At 48.7% G+C, this 20,000-nt stretch overlaps 2 protein-coding genes across 2 annotated transcripts; both read left to right on the top strand.

Annotated features, from left to right (window-relative positions):
• Nucleotides 1-5,124: 5,124 nt before the first annotated feature.
• Nucleotides 5,125-7,484, top strand: LOC135817420 (uncharacterized). Its single transcript, XM_065330600.1, has 2 exons — nt 5,125-5,394; nt 5,590-7,484. The coding sequence occupies exons 1-2, from the start codon at nt 5,280-5,282 to the stop codon at nt 6,927-6,929; spliced, it is 1,455 nt and encodes a 484-aa protein (XP_065186672.1). The 5' UTR covers nt 5,125-5,279; the 3' UTR covers nt 6,930-7,484.
• Nucleotides 7,485-9,308: 1,824 nt separating this feature from the next.
• LOC135817427 (ribitol 5-phosphate transferase FKRP-like) lies at nt 9,309-15,628 on the top strand. The gene is made up of 3 exons (XM_065330613.1): nt 9,309-10,328; nt 12,880-12,975; nt 14,567-15,628. The coding sequence occupies exons 1-3, from the start codon at nt 10,176-10,178 to the stop codon at nt 15,230-15,232; spliced, it is 915 nt and encodes a 304-aa protein (XP_065186685.1). The 5' UTR covers nt 9,309-10,175; the 3' UTR covers nt 15,233-15,628.
• The last annotated feature ends 4,372 nt before the right edge of the window (nt 15,629-20,000 follow it).

Here is a 20,000-nt window from a genome sequence, read left to right on the forward strand (position 1 = left end):
ATTCCGCAGGTGACGATGTATGGACGTTGTCAAACGGCACAACGACTGCCAGTTTGCTGACGACTCTGCACTGGTTGCCACCTCCCATGAGGGTGCGCAACAGGCTCTGGCTGCGTTTGTGCATCATTGCTGGCGCATTTGGTCTGAAGGTGAATCTTGCGAAGACCAAGGTCATGCCGGTCGGCTACGGACCCACAGCACATGACCACTAGCCTTTGATGGCAGCGGGTGACATTGTTGAGAGCACTGTGGGAGCGGATGTCCGATGCCTCGGCCTGGGCGATGAAGCCTGCCATCAATTTGTGTTCACAAATACTTCACAGCCAGTACTTTGACTTGTCACCCACTACCTGTCGTGTGTAGTGCTTGGTTCTGAAACCAAAACTTGATGATTGGGAGTAGGACTCCTGCTTTTAAAGACTCTTCTATGATAGCCTGGCGATTTATAATGGCGGCAGGACTCATTAATATTTCCTTAGTACGCTTAGTACAGACCAAGAGAGTGAGAGACCACGTGACCAGCCACTCAGTCTGGCAGTTAGTGGGCGACAGGATCATGTGACTGTACTTGATTTCCCTGATCACCACCTTACCTGGTCAAAACAATAATACCAATGTTTTATTGCTTTTGTGTTCAATTATTCATTTTGATTTGATTTCCCCAATCACTTTAGTTTGATGATATGCATGCTGACTTGCCCGTACAAGTGGCTTGTTCAATACTGATTACTGTACTCGATAGACAGGCTCAATGACCAGGGAGTCCTACGCATACACTGAACATGTACATATGTGGAGACTGGAGGGCTCCCGGCTCAATGATTTTCTTCCATGTGCGGCATGTTCCGGTACAAGTAGGACGGTGGACTCCTCCCACAACTTTTAAAATAGGAGCTCCATCTGCACCTTGATCGTTGAGAAGTTGAGGGTGATGGTGTTCCTGCCGGGATGCGGAAAACTCGGTCTAGCCGAGTCTCACGCGAACCATGACATTTTATTTCGGTTCCCTTCTCGCCTATTGAATAGGAAGGTTTAGTTCCCACGTAACGGAAACGCGTACGTGGGTGATCCACGTAAAGTGGATGAAGGGCACCTAAGTTGCAATGTTGTGTTTAGTCACACGGAACAAACAAAAGCATGAAGCGAAAGGCCCAAACCTGGTCAAAGACGAAGCTACCCGGGCCTAAGAAGCTCATCGAATATTTTGATTTCGTGCTTCGGAAACTTCTTAAGGTGGCAGTCTGGGTTCGCGGCCCGACCGCATGAACACAGCCGTAACTTCCATAATAATTGAGGAATTTTGCTCAAATCTTGACCACATACCCAGTGTATTTCACTAAGTCCAATGAAGTATAAATCAAGCTCACACATGGGAATCCGCAGACACAATAGTCAAATCTGCGATTATGCCGTACCACCAATACCTTAGACGCAATATGCAAACGCAGAAAGAAGCTGGGTAGAAACTGAGTGCTCCACAGGATTTCCTTCACATATACCTAGGTGCTAAGTGGAGCGGAATTTTGAAATCATATTCAGAACAAAGTACTCAAGCTGTCAAACAAAAATCATGCAATCGCGCAAAATTTAGGTCCTCGATCAGTAGCACTTTACTCAAAGCTACTAGACAAATATAAAAATCCATGACACTTAGCACCTTGATAAATGCTCACAGTTTCCAAAAATGTATGGTTTATGGGGTCTGTGACTTACAGGTTCTTCGCTACGCTGTCTAAGAGGTACGGGACTCAGTGGAAAATGGAGAAAAAAAGTGCTCTGTGCAAGTACAGATGGAGGTATGTCTGTCCAACTAGAACTTACTAGAACTTAGTCGAAGCCACCAGCTTCATATGTCAAACCTTCTTCCTCTTGCTGCTCATCCTGGATGCCCTTCCTGATCCTCCTTCGCTTCTTTCGTGACCTCTTCCCTTCTTCTGACTTCTTTCTGGCAGCATGTGCCTGTCTCTCACGGTCTAGCAGCTTGATGAGACGTGTCGTATGGTGTCCAGTAGGGAGGCCCATCTCGTCCAGAACGCGTTTCACTGCCACACCTCCATCATTGAACCAGGCCACGGCCAGGTAGACGCACATCTGGACAGTGGGAGCGGATGCAAAGCCTGTCTTTGGACACAACTGCCACACGAGTCCATTGAACGCTTCGTTGCGATTCTGCGTAGCACCCTTCTGGCAGCGCTCGAGCAAACTCCGGTCGGACAACCGAATGTAGACCGGCTTCAGTTCCTTCCATACTGCCTCTGGCAGGATATTGTGGTGGGCGTAGACATCACCACCTGCCTGTTGCTGCTGCCATCTACACCAGCTGTTAATTCCAGGCGGACAATACTGGTGCTGAGGTTTACTGTCGCTGGATGCACGATGCATGAGGGATGCCCATATGGCCCTGGCCATGGCTTGCAAGTCTCCGCTGTTGTTCCGCACAGCCATGCCATAGTAGGCTTGCAGCTTGTCGATCATGGCATCCGTGAGGCGACCACGTCCGCCTATAGTGCGCCCATCAGCAAGCTTCTTGCCCGCAAGGTTTTTCTTCAGCTTTCTTAGGCTGGTACCGATGCGTTTTTGAACGTGGCCGACACATTCCTCCTTGACTACAGGCACCTCGGGCCCATACGGACAAGCGTCACGCACAGCCTTAAAACTCTTGGTATCTCCATCACCAATGTAGGTGGTGTACCTCAGCTTGCGGCTCTCAAAGGACCTGGCCCACAGAGTCTTGGCGGCTGCACTCTCCATGGCAGGAGCTGATACAGTGGTGTTGACTGAGCAATCGTGTTCGGCAATCTGTCGATCATAGTCATCTTTGGTTAGCTCTCCCTTCTCTTTTCTAGACGCCAAGTGCGTGCACTTGTGGCAAAACTTTGAAAGCACTTCGCAGTCCACCACTTTGCCGACATCATATGCAATTATAGTGAAGGCTCCGAAGAGCGATGCGAATCCTCGGCGCATCCAGGTACCGTCATAGGAAGCAGCGATATCGCTACCCCCATCTGCTGCGGACACTGCTTTCTCAGCTGCCTCAGTCATGCTACGCTCAGCGACGCTCTTGGACGCGGAATGCAGGCCTTTAGCATGGCTGTAAAATGTCGACCGACTCATAGGTGACGGCATATTCAGTGCACCCGCCAGCTTTACCATTGATTGACGTCCACGGCCAATCAGTCGCATTCCGAATACTGCTCGTCTGTTCACCTCCCAGACCCGATTGAACTTCTTGGACATAAATTCGCTTGCTATGTCGCCGCAGTTAACACAGGAAAGCTCCAGGCATGATGCAAGGCCTCCCCGTTGCGATTCGCTGATCGTGACTGCGCCATTACAGCCACTGCAACAAACTGCAGCTGACAAAAGCTGCTGAAGGCACTCGAGATCAATCAGGCGAAATCCATGCGCCCCTTCCTCACACTCTTCATCCAAGTCACTGTCGGAGGAACTGCTGTCGACTTCACCGCCACTTCCATCACTATCGCTGTTTGAAGACGTGGCTTCAGCTGACACTTCAAGGTCGTCATCAGACAGTGGCAAGTCAGGAATTTGTTCTGCAGGCGAAATTTCACCAGAGGGAGCCTTCGGCGCCTGAGACACTCCATAGAACGTTCTTTTCCTTTTCTTAGATCGTCCGGGCTTTCCCTTGGCTCTAGACTTCCCCATAGTAGCCAACGAAGGGGTTAGCTCCAAGAAACAATTACTCCAAAACAATTACTCCAAAAAGTTTCAACAGCAGAGCGATCAGCTGAGATCATGAGAGTCGAAATTAAATTTATTTGAATTTTTTGAATTTGCGCATGCGCAAAAGTTATCTTGGTTGCCATGGTGACAAACATCGTGCGCAGCTGTCAGTCTGCAGCGCAGAGGAGTACCAGGAGTCGCTCCAGAAAATTTTAATGAAATCGCTCAAAGATTGACGGTAAAAATCGGAATAGTGTGCAAACCTAAATTTTGTTTTGTAGTTGCTGATATTTCAGTATTTCAAAAACAATTGTGCAGACTTTGCGCGGCTATATCTCCGGAAGGAAGCACCCGATTACGCTCAAATTTTCAGAATAAACCCTTTGGACCATACACAAGACGCTGCCAGTGAAAAAATACAGAAAATCGAAACTTTGTTTTTTGACCCTCTGAACCCAGACTGCCACCTTAAGCTGAGCACCCTCACAGCTCGCACAATGCGCTCCATTCTGATTTTCACCCACGTTCTGGCGGAACGTGGGTGAGCCTCCATACACGGTATGTCATATGTCGTGAACCAGAAAACGTCTGTACGTGGGTCACTGAGTATCACGTGGTACACACACGTAAAGTACCCACGGATTACGTGGGACTAAACCTCCCTAGTGTCTGTGTCATGACGAATGCAGATCACGTTGGGCAATTATCTTGTTTGTCTCTCTATCACTCTGTCTCTTTGTCGCTCTGTCTCTGTCTCTCTATCGCTCTGTCTTCCTGTCTCTCTGCCGCTCTGTCTGTCTGTCTGTCTGTCTGTCTGTCTGTCTGTCTGTCTGTCTGTCTGTCTGTCTGTCTGTCTGTCTGTCTGTCTGCCTGTATGTCTGTCTGCCTGTATGTCTGTCTGCCTGTATGTCTGTCGTTCTGTCTGTCTGTCTCTCTCTCTCTCTCTCTCTCTCTCTCTCTCTCTCTCTCTCTCTCTCTCTCTCTCCCGTTTATTGAGGTGCGTTGAAATTTATTCTCTTTATCTTATTATTTCTTTTCTATAATTTCCCCATATGAGTTCCTATCAGTTGCTGTGAACACCTTGAGTGGAGAGCGCTTGCTCGAGCGTTGAACCGGGTTCTTAATCCACCATACCCAGTTCGCAAGGCTGGGCGGGGTTGTGAGCAGGCTTTCATTTCATCTTTTCTTATTATTTCTTATTATTTCTGCTTTTCATCTCATTACAAAAATTCTGCGCTTTTTCTCCATCTGCGCATAAAATCTAGACTGACAACCTGCTTGTTAAATCATGCACCTGCTTTCAGGCGTAAAAACCCTGTTGTAGAGGTCTCAGTCCTCATTTGTTAGACTTACCTGTCTTTATAAATGTAACTTACTCTCTCTCTCTCTCTCTCTCTCTCTCTCTCTCTCTCTCTCTCTCTCTCTCTCTCTCTCTCTCCCCTGAATTAAGTTGCCTCTCCTATGATTTTAAATCTGCCCCTTTGCAAGTGTCCCAAACAGCTTTTGCTGATGACTTAGGCCTCTATAGCAAATCTAGTGCAGGTTGTCAAAAACTCATTGCGGTCACGGAGGACTTTCTCTCGTGGACCCAATGTATGCAGGCGGCGCCGCACAAATGCAAAAGCAGTGCAGCAAAGCTTGTAGATGGCCGGTACAAACCTTACGATCCCTGCCTGACAATGTCAGGGAGGAAGATCGCTTTCATTGACACTGCAGAGTTCAAGTTCCTGGGGCGAAGGCTGCATGCTGATTGCTCTGAGCAGACCCAGCGGGAAGACATCCGTCAACTCACTGTATCTCTCATGCAAAAAGTAGATGGCTCTTGGCTTCAAGACCACCACAAGCTATGGCTTTACCACCATCTTGTAGTGCCCAAGCTTTCTTGGTCTTTCCAGGTTCTTGAACTCACACAAGGTTTTGTACGTGAACTGCACTTTATGTGTTTACCATTTCTGAAGAAATGGTCAGGCCTACCTCGATGCGCAAACTCTGCCATTCTTTTTATTGGCAGTCGCAAACGCTTTGGCTTACGCCTCCACTACCTTCCTACGGTGTGGAAAAAGTGCCAGTCCATCAAATGGCACATTCTTCGATCGAGTGGGGACGCGCGCATGAGGGCGCTGTACACTCTGCGTCGGAGTAAGGATGCGAAGCTGACAAAGCGATATGCGGCGACAATAGAGCTGGAGTGTGCAGAGGCATCAGTAGGTTCAGGGACTCTCCGTCCACCGTCATCTTCAAGTCATCGTGCAGGGTTGGGTGCTCGTGCTCCGAAGCAGCATTCCAAACCCCCGAGGAAGGATCTCCTTCAAACATTTGAGGAGATCAACGCGCAGGAGCAGATTTTGAGGCTGAAGACTCTTCAGGTGCAAGGCAAGTGGTTGGAGTGGACATCGGTGATGTGGCAGGACCTCTCGTGGAAATCCCTTTTGTACGGTGGTACTGGTAAGGATTTGAAATTTCTTCTCGCATCAACCCTCGACGTGCTACCTTCTCCGACGAACCTACGCCGTTGGGGAAACACCGTAGTGGATCCGTACTGTAGTTTGTGCCGTACCTGGGCCTGTACTACGCGCCACGTGCTTGGCGCTTGTCGCGTAGCGCTGGACCAGGGACGTTACACCTGGAGGCACGACAACGTACTCGGGGTCATCGTCAGGAACATGCGTGAGGAGATTCGAATCCGCACTGCTGCAAACACCGTACAAACCGAAAATTCAAATGAGCTTGACTTCATCTCGTTTTGCAAGGCGGGAGAGAAGCCAGTTCGCGTTCAGCCCAGACGAAAGTTGGTTACGACTGATCTCCTGTCAGCGGCCTCAGACTGGAAACTTCTTGTCGACTCAGTTAGTGCAAAGATTTCTTTCCCTAGCTGTGTTGCACTTACCACCCTAAGACCAGATATAGTTCTGTACTCTACGAGTCGTAGGATTGTATTCTGGATGGAGTTGACAGTTTGTGCTGAGGACAGATTCAGTGTCAGTAACTCGCGGAAGGACAGGCGGTATGCGGATCTGGCCGATCAATGCCGAGCAAACGGGTGGCAGGTCGTTTCTTTTTCGGTTGAGGTGGGTGTGCGTGGTTTCATCCCGGACTCTCTTCGGAGGGCTCTGAAAGCGCTTGGATTTTCTAATCGAAGAATAAAATTTATTTGTAATTTGTGCAGTAAGACGTCTCTGCGAAGCAGCTACATCATCTGGTTGCGGCGTCAACAAAAACACTGGTCGGAAGATCCACTTTTCTGAGGTACTGTATGTGGGGCTCCGTTTATTGAGGTGCGTTGAAATTTATTCTCTTTATCTTATTATTTCTTTTCTATAATTTCCCCATATGAGTTCCTATCAGTTGCTGTGAACACCTTGAGTGGAGAGCGCTTGCTCGAGCGTTGAACCGGGTTCTTAATCCACCATACCCAGTTCGCAAGGCTGGGCGGGGTTGTGAGCAGGCTTTCATTTCATCTTTTCCTATTATTTCTTATTATTTCTGCTTTTCATCTCATTACAAAAATTCTGCGCTTTTTCTCCATCTGCGCATAAAATCTAGACTGACAACCTGCTTGTTAAATCATGCACCTGCTTTCAGGCGTAAAAACCCTGTTGTAGAGGTCTCAGTCCTCATTTGTTAGACTTACCTGTCTTTATAAATGTAACTTACTCTCTCTCTCTCTCTCTCTCTCTCTCTCTCTCTGTCTCTCTCTCTCTCTCTCTCTCTCTCTCTCTCTCTCTCTCTCTCTCTCTCTCTCTCTCTCTCTCTCTCTCTCTCTCTCTCTCTCTCTCTCTCTCTCTCTCCCTCTCTCTCTCTCCTCCTCCTCCCCCTCCTCCTCCCCCTTCTCCACCAGTATTCGAGTGCTGTAGTCTGCTTGATGTCCCCTCGTACTCCAGGACCATGACACCTTCGTTCGCTTGCGGCTTCCTTGTGTCGTGGCCCTGCCGTATAGATAGTGCATGTACTACCCACCGCTGCACACATTCGCTATCAGCCTGTCAACTACCTCTACCACAGCTTCTCATCAATGGCGTTATGTTCATTAGTGTGTTGCTCTTTCTTTTGATTATGATAAGCCAACCTCTGCTGTCGGAGTGTCGCCCGACCTAGACTACCCATTACCACAGAGCTGTCAGCCTGTTGCCATGTTCTGCTGTTCCGCTTGGCTGCTCTGATTCACCATTACTAGCATGCTTCGGTGCTTTGATATGTTACTCTTTCAAGTCTTTGCTGAGTTTGGCACAGCTCGCTACTCTTTCGCTGCTGCCTGCTCGACCCTTCGAAGCTTCCCTTCGAAGTCGCTCGCATAGATTTCAGCTAGTATAAGTAACTCACTACTGTAACGCTGACTTTGCTAGATATCGATTAGGTTCTTGGAGATTCTCGTTAGTTGTCTTTAGCTTTCTTGAATAGACTTTGTTTATAGGAGTTCCGCTACCGGCTTGGCCTTTGACTTTCTAGTTTCCTACTTTTACTTTGTTCCTTTACTATACCGGACCTGAGCCTGAGGGCTCCGCCACCCTGACTTTTCTCTGTGCTTTGGGTCCGAGGTACGCCTGGCCCTGAGTGGAACTACCAAGAGGCGCACATATACTTTGTGCAAACGGGCTTGGGATAACTAACACGTCGCCAGCCACGACTCATGTTATTGAGCACCTCGAACGATAGGACACACTATTGCCGCGTCGGAAGTATAGCAAAACTCTATTGTGACTTTGTGATAAGGACGGAGTGTGCTGGTCTGTGCGCTTTCATGCAGTTGACAAGCTACCGGTATACCCTTCCTTCCTACTCCTAGAAAAGAGGAAGAGTTTAAAAAAATCGAACACACGTGTATTCCCCACACTGCTAGGAACACCACAGGACCAACGTGATGATACTGGTCTCGTCAACGGAGGACCAGGAACAAACTGAAGTGTAGCACTGTAGTAAGTTAGTTACATGCATAGAAGAGTAAGAAGGCTTCTGTTTGTTGTTGTCCAGAAACTACAATACACAATGTGTCCGCCGGCTGAGCTGCCGCCTGCCGGGCTCACCAACTACAGTAGTGAGTAGTAGTACTTACTACTTACTACTGTACTAGTTCCTTTTGAAGTTGGTGCTTCGCCCAGCTAGCCAGGACTCCAGCAAGGTCGAAACAGTTATGTACATGATGTTATACTAGTAGCTAGCTGTCTGAGTCCGGACTCCGGAGACCGGACTAGTGGCGCAGTGCATTCATCCGTCAATGCAATCTATCATTATCAATGCAATCCACGTTTTCGAAGATACAGTACTTCAAGTACTGTACTAGTGGTACATGTAATCAAATAATTAATTGAATAGAAGTGAAGTAAGACTAGAGAGAGTCGAGAGGGGTACAGGTTTCCCTGACCCTGGTACAGCGTGACCATGTACATAACAGTCGACTAGTCACCGTCTCTAGCTCTGGCCGCGATACTTCAGAGTTCAGTCTTCACTTGTAGTTGTACTGAGTCTGTTGTAGAATGTTCAAGAAAGCACAGTCAGACTCATTGGCTGGCCAGTGCCAGTAGTACAGCTACAGTGGCCAGTGGCACTATAACTACAACTACAACTAGTAGAACTACATTATCCCGCAAATTTATTAAAATAATTGTTTAGTATTACATGACATTGTATTTTGGTAGTAGTATTAGTAGGTGTTTAGCCGCTTCCGCACTGCAGCAGACTACACTTGCATCACGGATAGTAGAGTGATACAATGTACTGATAGTGATAGGGGCTGGCCACGGTACTCGTAGTCGTAGGACTACTGTTGTAATGTAGGGGACTGCCGCTGAGAGATGATAATCGAATCACTCTTACCCGAGAGTCTTGCCAAGTCTTGCCAAGTCTTGCAGAACTAACAGTAAACATGATGCAAAGCGCAGTGACGAGTCTGACGACTTTTTTTGGTTGTTAGTCGGACACCAGTGCAGTGCAGTCAGTGCATGCAGTAGATCTGTTCAGGCTGAACACATGTAGTTGCGGAACAGTAGATCTACTGTCTGCGAGTGTGGCAGTGTCACTGTCAGACACCGTGTGTCAACGGCACCACGTCCGCCACCAGGTAACATGCTTACTATCTGCATGCAGAGTTTTGCAGAGTCTTGCAGAGTCTTGTAGTTTTAGTAATAAGTTCGATTCTACCCTAGCACCAGAGTATTAGTAGGTCTACTGTCTGGTAGATCTACTTACATTATTGTAGAAACTGTTGTAGTTTGACACTGACTCGACTCGGAGCTAGCAGCGGGGAGTCGTAACTCGTAGATGTACAAACTCTTCAGTGCTGTCCACAGTCACAGACCTCGCAACTACACCGTCGTAAGCTGACTGACGGTGAAGCCACTTGTGAACGCGTCGTCTACGCAGCTAGCTAGCTGCCTGGCTTGACGGTTGACCGTTCACGTTGTTGACGTGACGAGAAGTCACGGAGCGGAAACTTTCGAAGCCAACATGATCTTATTCCCTTCTTGCTGGTGAAAAGCGTTCCTGCCGCCGCTGCTATGCGGCGGTTCCCAATCAACATCTTGTATCCGTCCTGGAAGCTGTACTTCATCACGCTACTTATGTGTGCGCTGCTGCTGGCTTTCGGTGTGGAGGTAGTGCTGCGTGTCTACCAAGTCGAGGGCCTACACGTTCATCAGGTGTTGAAACCGGTGAGTGCTCCGACAAGCACGCAGCTTCACTCTTGCTTTGCCGAGTACAGCTACTACAGTCTCTGTATCGGCTATAGTACAGTGACCGGGTACAGGGTGTTAGGCTACACCGGATATCCAAAGCAAAATGCATTTTGCAGTCGAAATAATATTCATTGCGACATTAGAAGTTTAGAACCTATAGTCGGTTGTAGTGATACATGTACATTAGAAGGTATACCTATAACTTACTATAGTCGCTTGTAGTGATAGATGTACATTAGAAGGTATACCTATACTATAGTCGGTTGTACATGTTGTATTGTGGGATATTGCGATGGTATACACTGTGCAAGAATCAGAACATGCATTTCACACCATAAATGCATAATAATAATAATAATGGCTTTAGTGATACATGCATACGCAGCAAGCAGGTGCATGTGTGCGCATGTGCACCGGAAAGGCATGCCGTTTCCACAATGCATTGTGTCGACCAGTACAGTACAGTACAGTACAGTACAGTACAGTACAGTGTCCTCAGTTTGCATACAAACATCTAGGAGTCGTACTACGCACATGGCCATGTGGAGACGTGGTCGCGCACCGGCAACCGGGTGCACGCCATCGTCCACATGTACATCATACAGTTGTATACATATACATGTACATGTGTATGTGATAGCGCTTGTAGTGCCGTATCGGATATAGTGATAAAGACACTGAAAACAAAAGGGTGCGCTACAGCCGATACATACTGAAATTACGACTGAATCAATCTAACAGTACCACTGGCATCTACGTTGTATATTTTGTCTCTGCAGTACCGCAGTACCGGGTGCTGTAAGTTAGGGTTATTTACCACCCCAGCCATCCTGTATCCACTTCTTTGTCTAAATAAGTCCAGAGGTACACGATTTCTTTGCCCAGAGTGTGAAATAGCGAAAGAGTTAAAGGGGGAGCATACCCTGAAATCAAATTTTCACCAGTTGTAGTCTTCGGGGTGCTGAGTCGAATGGTCTTGATCCGAGGAAGCTGAGACGCTCCCTTCCTCCTTTATTCCCAATCGACCTCGCGCACTTCCACCGAAACTGGGTGACTACGCCCTACTAGATGGGGATTTGTATGCAAAATATCGCCTGGTAGCCTGCAGGCTACAACTTTCACACCAAGGCTCAACTCAAAGGTTCAAAGGTTCAACTCCAAGTGACAGGAACGCTGTAAAAGTTGTAGCCTGCAGGCACGGTGACCAGGTGACTGGTGTACGCATGAGCACGTGACCGCTTACTCACCCGTGTTCGATTGGGAATAAGGGCCGAACACTGCATCACAGCCTTTTCGGACCAAAACCAGTCGACTCAGCGTTTAAAAGACTACAACATATGGGCCAATCGCGGTCATCCGTGCTTTTATAAGTACGAAATGGCGCTTTTAGTGACATTTTGCATACAAATCCCCATCTAGTAGGGCGCAGTCACCCAGTTTCGGTGGAAGTGCGCGAGTTCGATTGGGAGTAAAGGAGGAAGGAAGCATCTCAGCTTCCTCGGACCAAGACCATTCGACTCAGCACCCCGAAGCCTGCAACTGGTGAAAATTAACTTCAAAATTTGATTTTTAAGGTATACTTCCCCTTTACGATCCGTACAGTATTGATGAGCATGTGCAGTGCGTATGTGTGAGCGTACCGTCGCTACATATGTATTTTTGACCGAGTGCGAGGGCAATACCATCTGATATCTGCCCAAACGGCTCTAACTTTTGAAGTTTTTAGAGGAGAGCCCGAAATGCCACTTAAAACAATGTCTGATCGTACCATCCCGAAACACTTTCCCACACCCGTGCACAATCAAAGCAGTTTCAAAGGACTACGGGTACATTATAAAATCCTCTCGAAAAAGTTGGGGAGCTGTTATTATATCCTGTCTGCAGTGTAGGAGATTCTCCAAAGCTCTCCGAACTGGCAAAGGTGGTTGAACGTGGAGATTCCCACGTCTTGGAATCAGCGCTTCCGAACTACTCAGTAGTACTGAAAGCCATGTGTGGATCATGAGCGTCTTTTTTTGCTACGGGTTTATTTATACGCACAGTGCGTACTGCATTTGCGTCACTCAAGGCCGCGGCTCCTTTGGCACTTCACATGGGCAAAAGATCTCCGATTTCTTCGAGACTCTTTCCTAAATTATTCCAGTTTTTTCGACTTCCAGGAGAAATTTCTCGGAGAAGCTAGAGAAGATTAGAACGCACCTACTTATCTAAGGCTCTCATAAATATTCATCAGCTTGGGAGTGAAAACAGAAATAGTCCAGTAGGAAAATTGACTGTCACCGCCAGGACTGAACCAGGTTAGTGGTAGAGTATCACTGACCTAAAGCGGATGCTCTACCACCAAGTTATGGCGTAGCCATCGTCCAAGGAGAGACTGTTCAAAGTTTTCTTCTGACATCGAAACTGACTAGTGCGCGCGGGGAGCCCCAATGCGTCGAATATTCGTCAGTTTGAGGCAGGTTTCATTTGTTCGTCTGCTGGCTTGTATGACTTGTGTATGCTGTTCCTGCTCTCTATTCTAATGCAGGCTCTCGCTTATGTACGCTTCAACCAGCCATGTTATCCCACCAATCAGGCATTTCGCTTGCAAGAGCTCGTCCGCAACACTAAGAACTTTGCAGCGGTAAGTACAAAGTAGAGTGTCGTGTGTTGAGGTGCCTAACCGCTACTGCAGAAATTCTCTCACTGTGAATTGCTAGATGGTTGCTGAGGCAGGCTGCTGGCACAGCTCTCCCTATCACTCTGGCCATGTCTGTGTGTACACAGCTTTCCCTATCACCCTCACCTTGTCTGTGTCAACCGTGCTGTATTATACTGCTGTAGACTGGGGCTCTGAATCGAATGCACTTGCTCAGAGGAGGCTCTCGGAACAACTCGTTCCTCAAATTCCCAACTCAGGCATGTGCAGTACTTCAAGCGCAGTCATCCCTCTTTAATTCTGCTCTTTATAAACCAGCACCCTCTGTAAACCAGCACCCTCTGTAAACCAGCACCCTCTGTAAACCAGCACCCTCTGTAAACCAGCACCCTCTGTAAACCAGCACCCTCTGTAAACCAGCACCCTCTGTAAACCAGCACCCTCTGTAAAGCAGCACCCTCTGTAAAGCAGCACCCTCTGTAAACCAGCACCCTCTGTAAACCAGCACCCTCTGTAAACCAGCACCCTCTGTAAACCAGCACCCTCTGTAAACCAGCACCCTCTGTAAACCAGCACCCTCTGTAAACCAGCACCCTCTGTAAACCAGCACCCTCTGTAAACCAGCACCCTCTGTAAACCAGCACCCTCTGTAAACCAGCACCCTCTGTAAACCAGCACCCTCTGTAAACCAGCACCCTCTGTAAACCAGCACCCTCTGTAAACCAGCACCCTCTGTAAACCAGCACCCTCTGTAAACCAGCACCCTCTGTAAACCAGCACCCTCTGTAAACCAGCACCCTCTGTAAACCAGCACCCTCTGTAAACCAGCATAACTTTCGGTAACCGATATGTCCTCTTTATGTACACTGTAGCAGAAAATCAGATTTGTTAATCCAGCACCCTCCCCAATCAGATTTGTTAAACCAGCACCCTCCCCAATCAGATTTGTTAATCCAGCACCCTCCCCAATCCAGCAGAATTTCAGTAGCACAAACGGTGCCGGATCATAGGGACCACTGCATAAGTTACCAGTGGCGGCGCTACAGCATCGCACCTGGCAGGCGCAGTTAAACAGCTGATTTTGAACCCATTCAATTGAGGAACGTTTTCATGCCGGGTCAATTCAATGTGAAGATCAATTGTCCGAGCACCCCGTAGATCACAAGGCGTCTTCTGAAATGTTGGGTCCAAGGAGGCAATGATGCTCACCTCGCGAGAAATGTGAGGGAACGGCACACATGTGTGAAGTTGTGCATTCTTAGCTGATGAACTCGATACTCAGGGCACTTCAGCCCTGTTGCGTTCAAGCAAGCCAGCCAGGACAGCACTTGTGGTTGCTCTATGCTGGTCGGATCAAATCCCTTCGTTAAAAAACAAGCCAGTTGCTAGTCGCGCAACGCAGATGGTCATTTTTTCCTGGTGCAGTTTCTATCCATAGCTGCATGTACATGGAAAACGGCCATTAAAATCAGGTGGTCACTGACAGCAAAGGTCACTTAACCCAGGTGTGCTGTGCGTGTTCTTCTTCAATGATCACTGATATTGTGTTCTCATGGTTACCTGCCTGTGCTGACAGGTTGCAGATGAGGTTGGCCTGCGGTATTGGCTGGACTATGGCACCTTGTTGGCAGCGTATCGCTCAGGTCGCATCATACCCTGGGACCACGACGCCGACATGGGGGCCATGCAGATTGAGTTTATGGCAAAGTTTAACGAACTCAAGCGGCTGCTGGCCAAGCGTGGTGATGTCCTATACTATGGCGGTGCGTGCCGTTATTTCATTCGCCGGGCCGTTGTGCCAGAAGAAGCCCGTGGTGAGATCATTCGAGCCGAGGTCGTACTCCACGTACCCATTGTCAATTTGGGACAGGACAATGATCAGCTCATCACTCGTTGCGAAGTGCCAGATATATTCCGTTACACATTTCCTAGGCGATACATTGACACTATGACAACGGTAACATTTGAAGGAGTGGATATGACAGCACCGAATCCTGTCAAGGAGTTTCTTGCCGTATACCGCTACCCGAACTCCTACTGGCTTCCTGTACCGTACCGTATCAATTGCTATTTCGAATCTATGTATTATTTTTCGTTCTTGGTGCTGTTCGTGGCAGTACTCAGCGTTGTGGGCATTCTCTATTTCTGCGCCATGTTGCATTGCCTGGCACGCCGCGTGACTTTGCCCACTGTAAGGTCCGGGCAACTATGTCGTGTCCCCACAAATTTAGCAAGCACGTGATGTTGCCGACAGCAGGATTGATTGCCGATGTCCACGCTCTCCCGTCGTGGTGAGTATTGGCGGATGGTGTTTTTTTGTCACCGTGCAGGGCTGGTGGTCATGCCACGTTTCCACTGCATTTCGATGTACAGTCATGCACAGTGGAAATTCTTCATATCCCCGGATGCCCAGTAAACAGGTGTGTTCACTATCGAGTGGGCGACATCCATCAGCCAACCGACCCCTTGAATTGATCCTAGTCTTACCACATCAGACGGTCGAGTACGCACATGTGGAGTGAATTTCAATTTATATATGGAGTTCCAAACTGGATACTTGAATCATCTTGCCTCTATTTCTTCAAAGGCTTTCTTGTCCATTACGCTTTGAGTTTATCTACGGAGTGAATACTTGAAACTTGAACTTGAACAAGATCATTTTGTGGTGGTGGTGGGGGGGGGGGGGGGGGACGAAGTATTTACGTATGAAGAAATAGCATCACAAGGGTGGTGACCATTACAACTAGGTGGCAAAGTTAGCGAAGAATTATGAGACAAGGGGAGATGAAAAAAGGAAAGAAAGAAAGAGGAGGTGAGAAATGAGACGAGCTACAGGGACTGAATCGCCCACGGTACAAAGACGAACACCCAAGCCAGGCAAGGGCCGCAGCGCTGCAGCTACAAGTCAGTCACTTGTGGAGTCGAGCCAAGATCGGGTAAGTGAAAAAGCTGAAGTAATAGTTGGCTCACTTTTCTGGAATGAGGTTGAGCCAACATTGGATCAGTGGTTGGAGGTGTAAAATTAGTACTTGGTGCTGTAAAATTAGTACTTGGATCTCACACACACATTTCTTACCATTTATTTATTTAAATAATCTACGTGGAGATAAAAGTTTAATAATAGCTATGAAAAGTATGAGTGCCGCAGACATCACCACGCAACATGACAATTTGTTCAAGGTTTGGTTTTGTGTGTTTCCAAAATCGATTTTCAAGCTCCGATCATCAGTGGAAATATCAAAAAAGTATTAGAGAGGTTTTGCATTCCGAATTTCGGAATTATTTTCGGAATGTGGCGGCAGCAGTCGAAAAAGTAGTCGAACTTTCGGAAGTGTGGTGGCGAAAGTGCATGGTTTTGAATGAGGAAGAGACCGAAGCAGTCCTCCTAGCAGACGCGAGCAATGCGTTCAACAGGCTGAACCGCAGTGTGTGCTTGCACAACATCCGTCACCTCTGTCCGGCCATCGCGGGTGCCGTCACCAACACCTACCGGCATCCCGCACGGCTGTTCGTCGATGGGGAGTGTCTTCTTTCTGAGGAGGGCACCACCCAGGGAGACCCGATGGCAATGCCCATGTATGCCATTGGGCTCCTCCCACTCATGCAGAAGGCGGCGAGCAGCTCAGCGGCACAGCACATCTGGTTTGCGGATGATTCCACAGCAGCAGGCCGCATGCGTGCGCTGCGTGTATGGTGGAACACGCTCGAGGAGGAGGGCCACAAGTACGGATACTTCATCAATGGTTCCAAGTCCACTCTCCTGGTGAAACCACAGTTTGCCAAAACCGCGGAGGAAGTGTTCCATGGGACTAACATCGCGATCATGCAAGATGGTTGCCGTCACCTGGGTGCGGGACTGGGCACTGCTACTTTCTGCAAGCAGTTTGTTGCAGCGAAGGTCACGGAATGGGTGAAGGAACTGCAAGTCCTCACCAGGTACGCCCAATCGCAACCACAAGCAGCGTACACGGCGTTCACGCAAGGGCTGAAGGGCAAGTGGACATTCCTCGCTCGCACCATGCCAGAAGCGACGGAGAATTTCCAGCCACTGGAGGAGATTATCCACGGCGAGTTTATCCCGGTGCTCACAGGACACCCCGCTCCTGATCAGACCACCCGCACTCTCCTCGCTCTGCCTTGTTGCCTAGGGGGCATGGGTCTGATCAACCCGTGCGATGTCGCCAGCCAGTTGGATGACTCCAGGACCGTCACGCAGCCATTGGTGGAGCGGATCATCGTGCAAAACACGGACCTAGGTGATGTTCACCACACCATGAAGGCAGAGAAGGCGAAGGTGCGCAGCATCCACTCCGTAAGGGAGAAGGAGACCCTAGTCGCTGTGGAAGAGAGCATCGCTTCGGACTTAAAGCGGTCCAGGGAGCTGGCGGCGGAGAAGGGTGCCTCGTCGTGGCTGACATGCAAACCACTGAAGATGTTTGGCTTCACGCTATCGAAGGGCGCATTTCACGATGCGGTTTCATTGCGATATGGCTGGCCTCTGAAGCGTTTGCCCTCTGCTTGCAGCTGTGGTAAATCATTCACCGTGGCCCGTGCTCTCTCCTGCTCAACCGGCGGCTACCCTAGCCTCCGCCACAACGAGGTACGCGACCTCACAGCATCCATCATGAAGGAAGTTGCGCACCAAGTTGTGGTGGAACCGCTGCTAGAGCCGCTGACAGGTGAAAGGATGACGCTACGGTCAGCTTCAACTGAAGACAACGCCCGCCTAGACATCGGTGCCAGTGGAGTCTGGGGAGGTCGGTACGAGCGTTCGTACTTTGATGTCCGGGTTTTCAACCCCCACGCCCCCACCAACGCCAAGTTTGCCTTGCCCGCTGTGTACAAGCGACATGAGCAGGAGAAGCGTCGCCGCTACGAGGAACGGATCACCAACGTCGAGCACGCCTCCTTCTCACCAGTTGTCTTGTCCTGCACTGGAGGGTATGGCAAAGCTGCGACAGCACTCTTTGCTCGGCTGGCATCGATGCTCGCCGACAAGAAGCAGGAGCCGTACGCTGCCACAATGTCCTACATCCGATGTAAGCTCAGCTTTGCCCTCATCCGTGCGGCTGTTGCCAGTCTGCGAGGCCATCGGCACCGCGTGCCCTCAGATGCAAATGACTCGGCCCGATTTGCGGTTGCCATGAGCAGCATCGGTTAAAGCTCCCTCCCGAGGCTCCGTACTAGACTGTTTTCACAGCCATTTTTGCTCTCAGCCTTTTTTTGCTCTCTCGACTGTTTTCACAGCCATTAATTTTTTGCTCTCTCGACTGTCTTCACAGCCATTTTTTGCTCGTTTTTCTTCCGGTGCTGTTGAGGTGGCACTCGTAATTGTGTTTATTTTGCCCGTATAAGAGGCTTGGCAGTTGTTGTGCGCCATCTTGCGAAAAAAAAAAGAAAAAAAAGTGGATGGTTTTCCGAAAATGGATTTTCGGCTCTTTCATGTTTGGGAGTGCATATTTGAATACAAAAAAGTGTATTTTTCATGTTTGTATTTTTGCTTTCTGCTGCTCTCGATTATTTGAAAAAATTTCCACGTACATGTATGTAGTTTTGATTTTTGCTGGTTTTGCTGCTCTCGCTGATCTCGCCATGTTGACTAATCTTCTCACACTTCATCACACTCTATCTTCCTTTGCCCTGGAGCCTACTAACAGTACAAGACAGTAGTTCGCCAACCTCGTCTTCAGCTGTTGGATCACTTGGTCCACCATCAGTCCGTCCTCGTCTTCGAACCGCACCCGGCAAATGCAGTTTGACCTGCGCACATGGATTTGATCCGCGAAGGACTAAAGGGACCCTCACTTAATTTTTTGCCGACTACCCGCCAAAAAACACATTTCGACACGCGTGTGTGCTGGACGTCTGCGCGTGCACGACAAGACGTGTGAGCTGGCTGACAAGTGAGAGCCAGGGAGTCGTCAAGTACCGGCATTTGACGACTCCCGGCCTGGTGAGAGCATGCATGCATGTCCAGCTGGCGCATGGCGGGAAAGGGAACCTAAAATTGTAGATCGATGGGTTGAATGTGAAATTGTGGATCTGCACGAGGTTTGTTTTGATGTTCTGATACTTGTTGTAATGGCTAGTGATCTTGCAAACGTTACTGTGACTTTTCCAAGTCCTACTGATATACCTTGTCAAATCAGATGCCCTGTAGTAGTCTTGGTGGAAGCAGACTGGAATGCGTTGAATTCGTAGCTTCTGAAATTGAAATTTATTTTTTCTTGAGTGACACTGACAAGCGATGGCATTGGCGACAGGAGAACTTTGCTTCCTTCCAGGAGAGCTGCATCGCAGTCGGATCCTGTCCATGCACATGCGATCATGCTGTGTTGTAGACAGTGGAGAGCTGATTTTCACCCGAGAAAATAGTTTTGAACATTCATGAAGAGGATATTGTTGCTGTAGCTAGCTGACAGACATAACCTGTGGCAGTGGTGTATGGAATCAGCGTGCAAGGTCTGTAGCAACTTGATCATGGCAGAGAACGAGCTGAAGCGAGATGTGAAGGGTGCCATGCAGCTTACTCTTGTGCATGTTCTACGTTACTCTACGGCGAGGAACTACACACGCACTCACTACTGCTCTCGCAAGGTGATTGGCTTCTCTCCAGTGATTCAGGCCGCCTCAAAGCATGGATCCACTGCACTTTGTCGCGGAACACATCAACATGCCTGTTGACGTACACTGGAAAAGATACGACTCCACGATGAGGACCTGTGTAGCAACTTGATCATGACAGAGAAGGAGCTGAAGCAACTTCCATTGGCGCATGTTTTTTAGTTTTAACGGTACTCCACGATGAGGAACAGCACACGAGGCATGGAGCATGCCATTCGGCTTTCACTGGTGATTGTTTTACTCAACGATGATGAACTGCACGTGGCATTTGATAGGGCTTGTGCAGGGTGAGTGTCTTCTCTCCAGTGATGCAGGCCACCTTGAAGCGTGAATCCACTGCATCTCTCTCTCTCCAAATTCTTTGGTAATGCAGCCTTTCACCAACA

Source organism: Sycon ciliatum, chromosome 1 (assembly GCF_964019385.1).
Source record: "Sycon ciliatum chromosome 1, ocSycCili1.1, whole genome shotgun sequence".
NCBI lineage: Eukaryota > Metazoa > Porifera > Calcarea > Leucosolenida > Sycettidae > Sycon > Sycon ciliatum.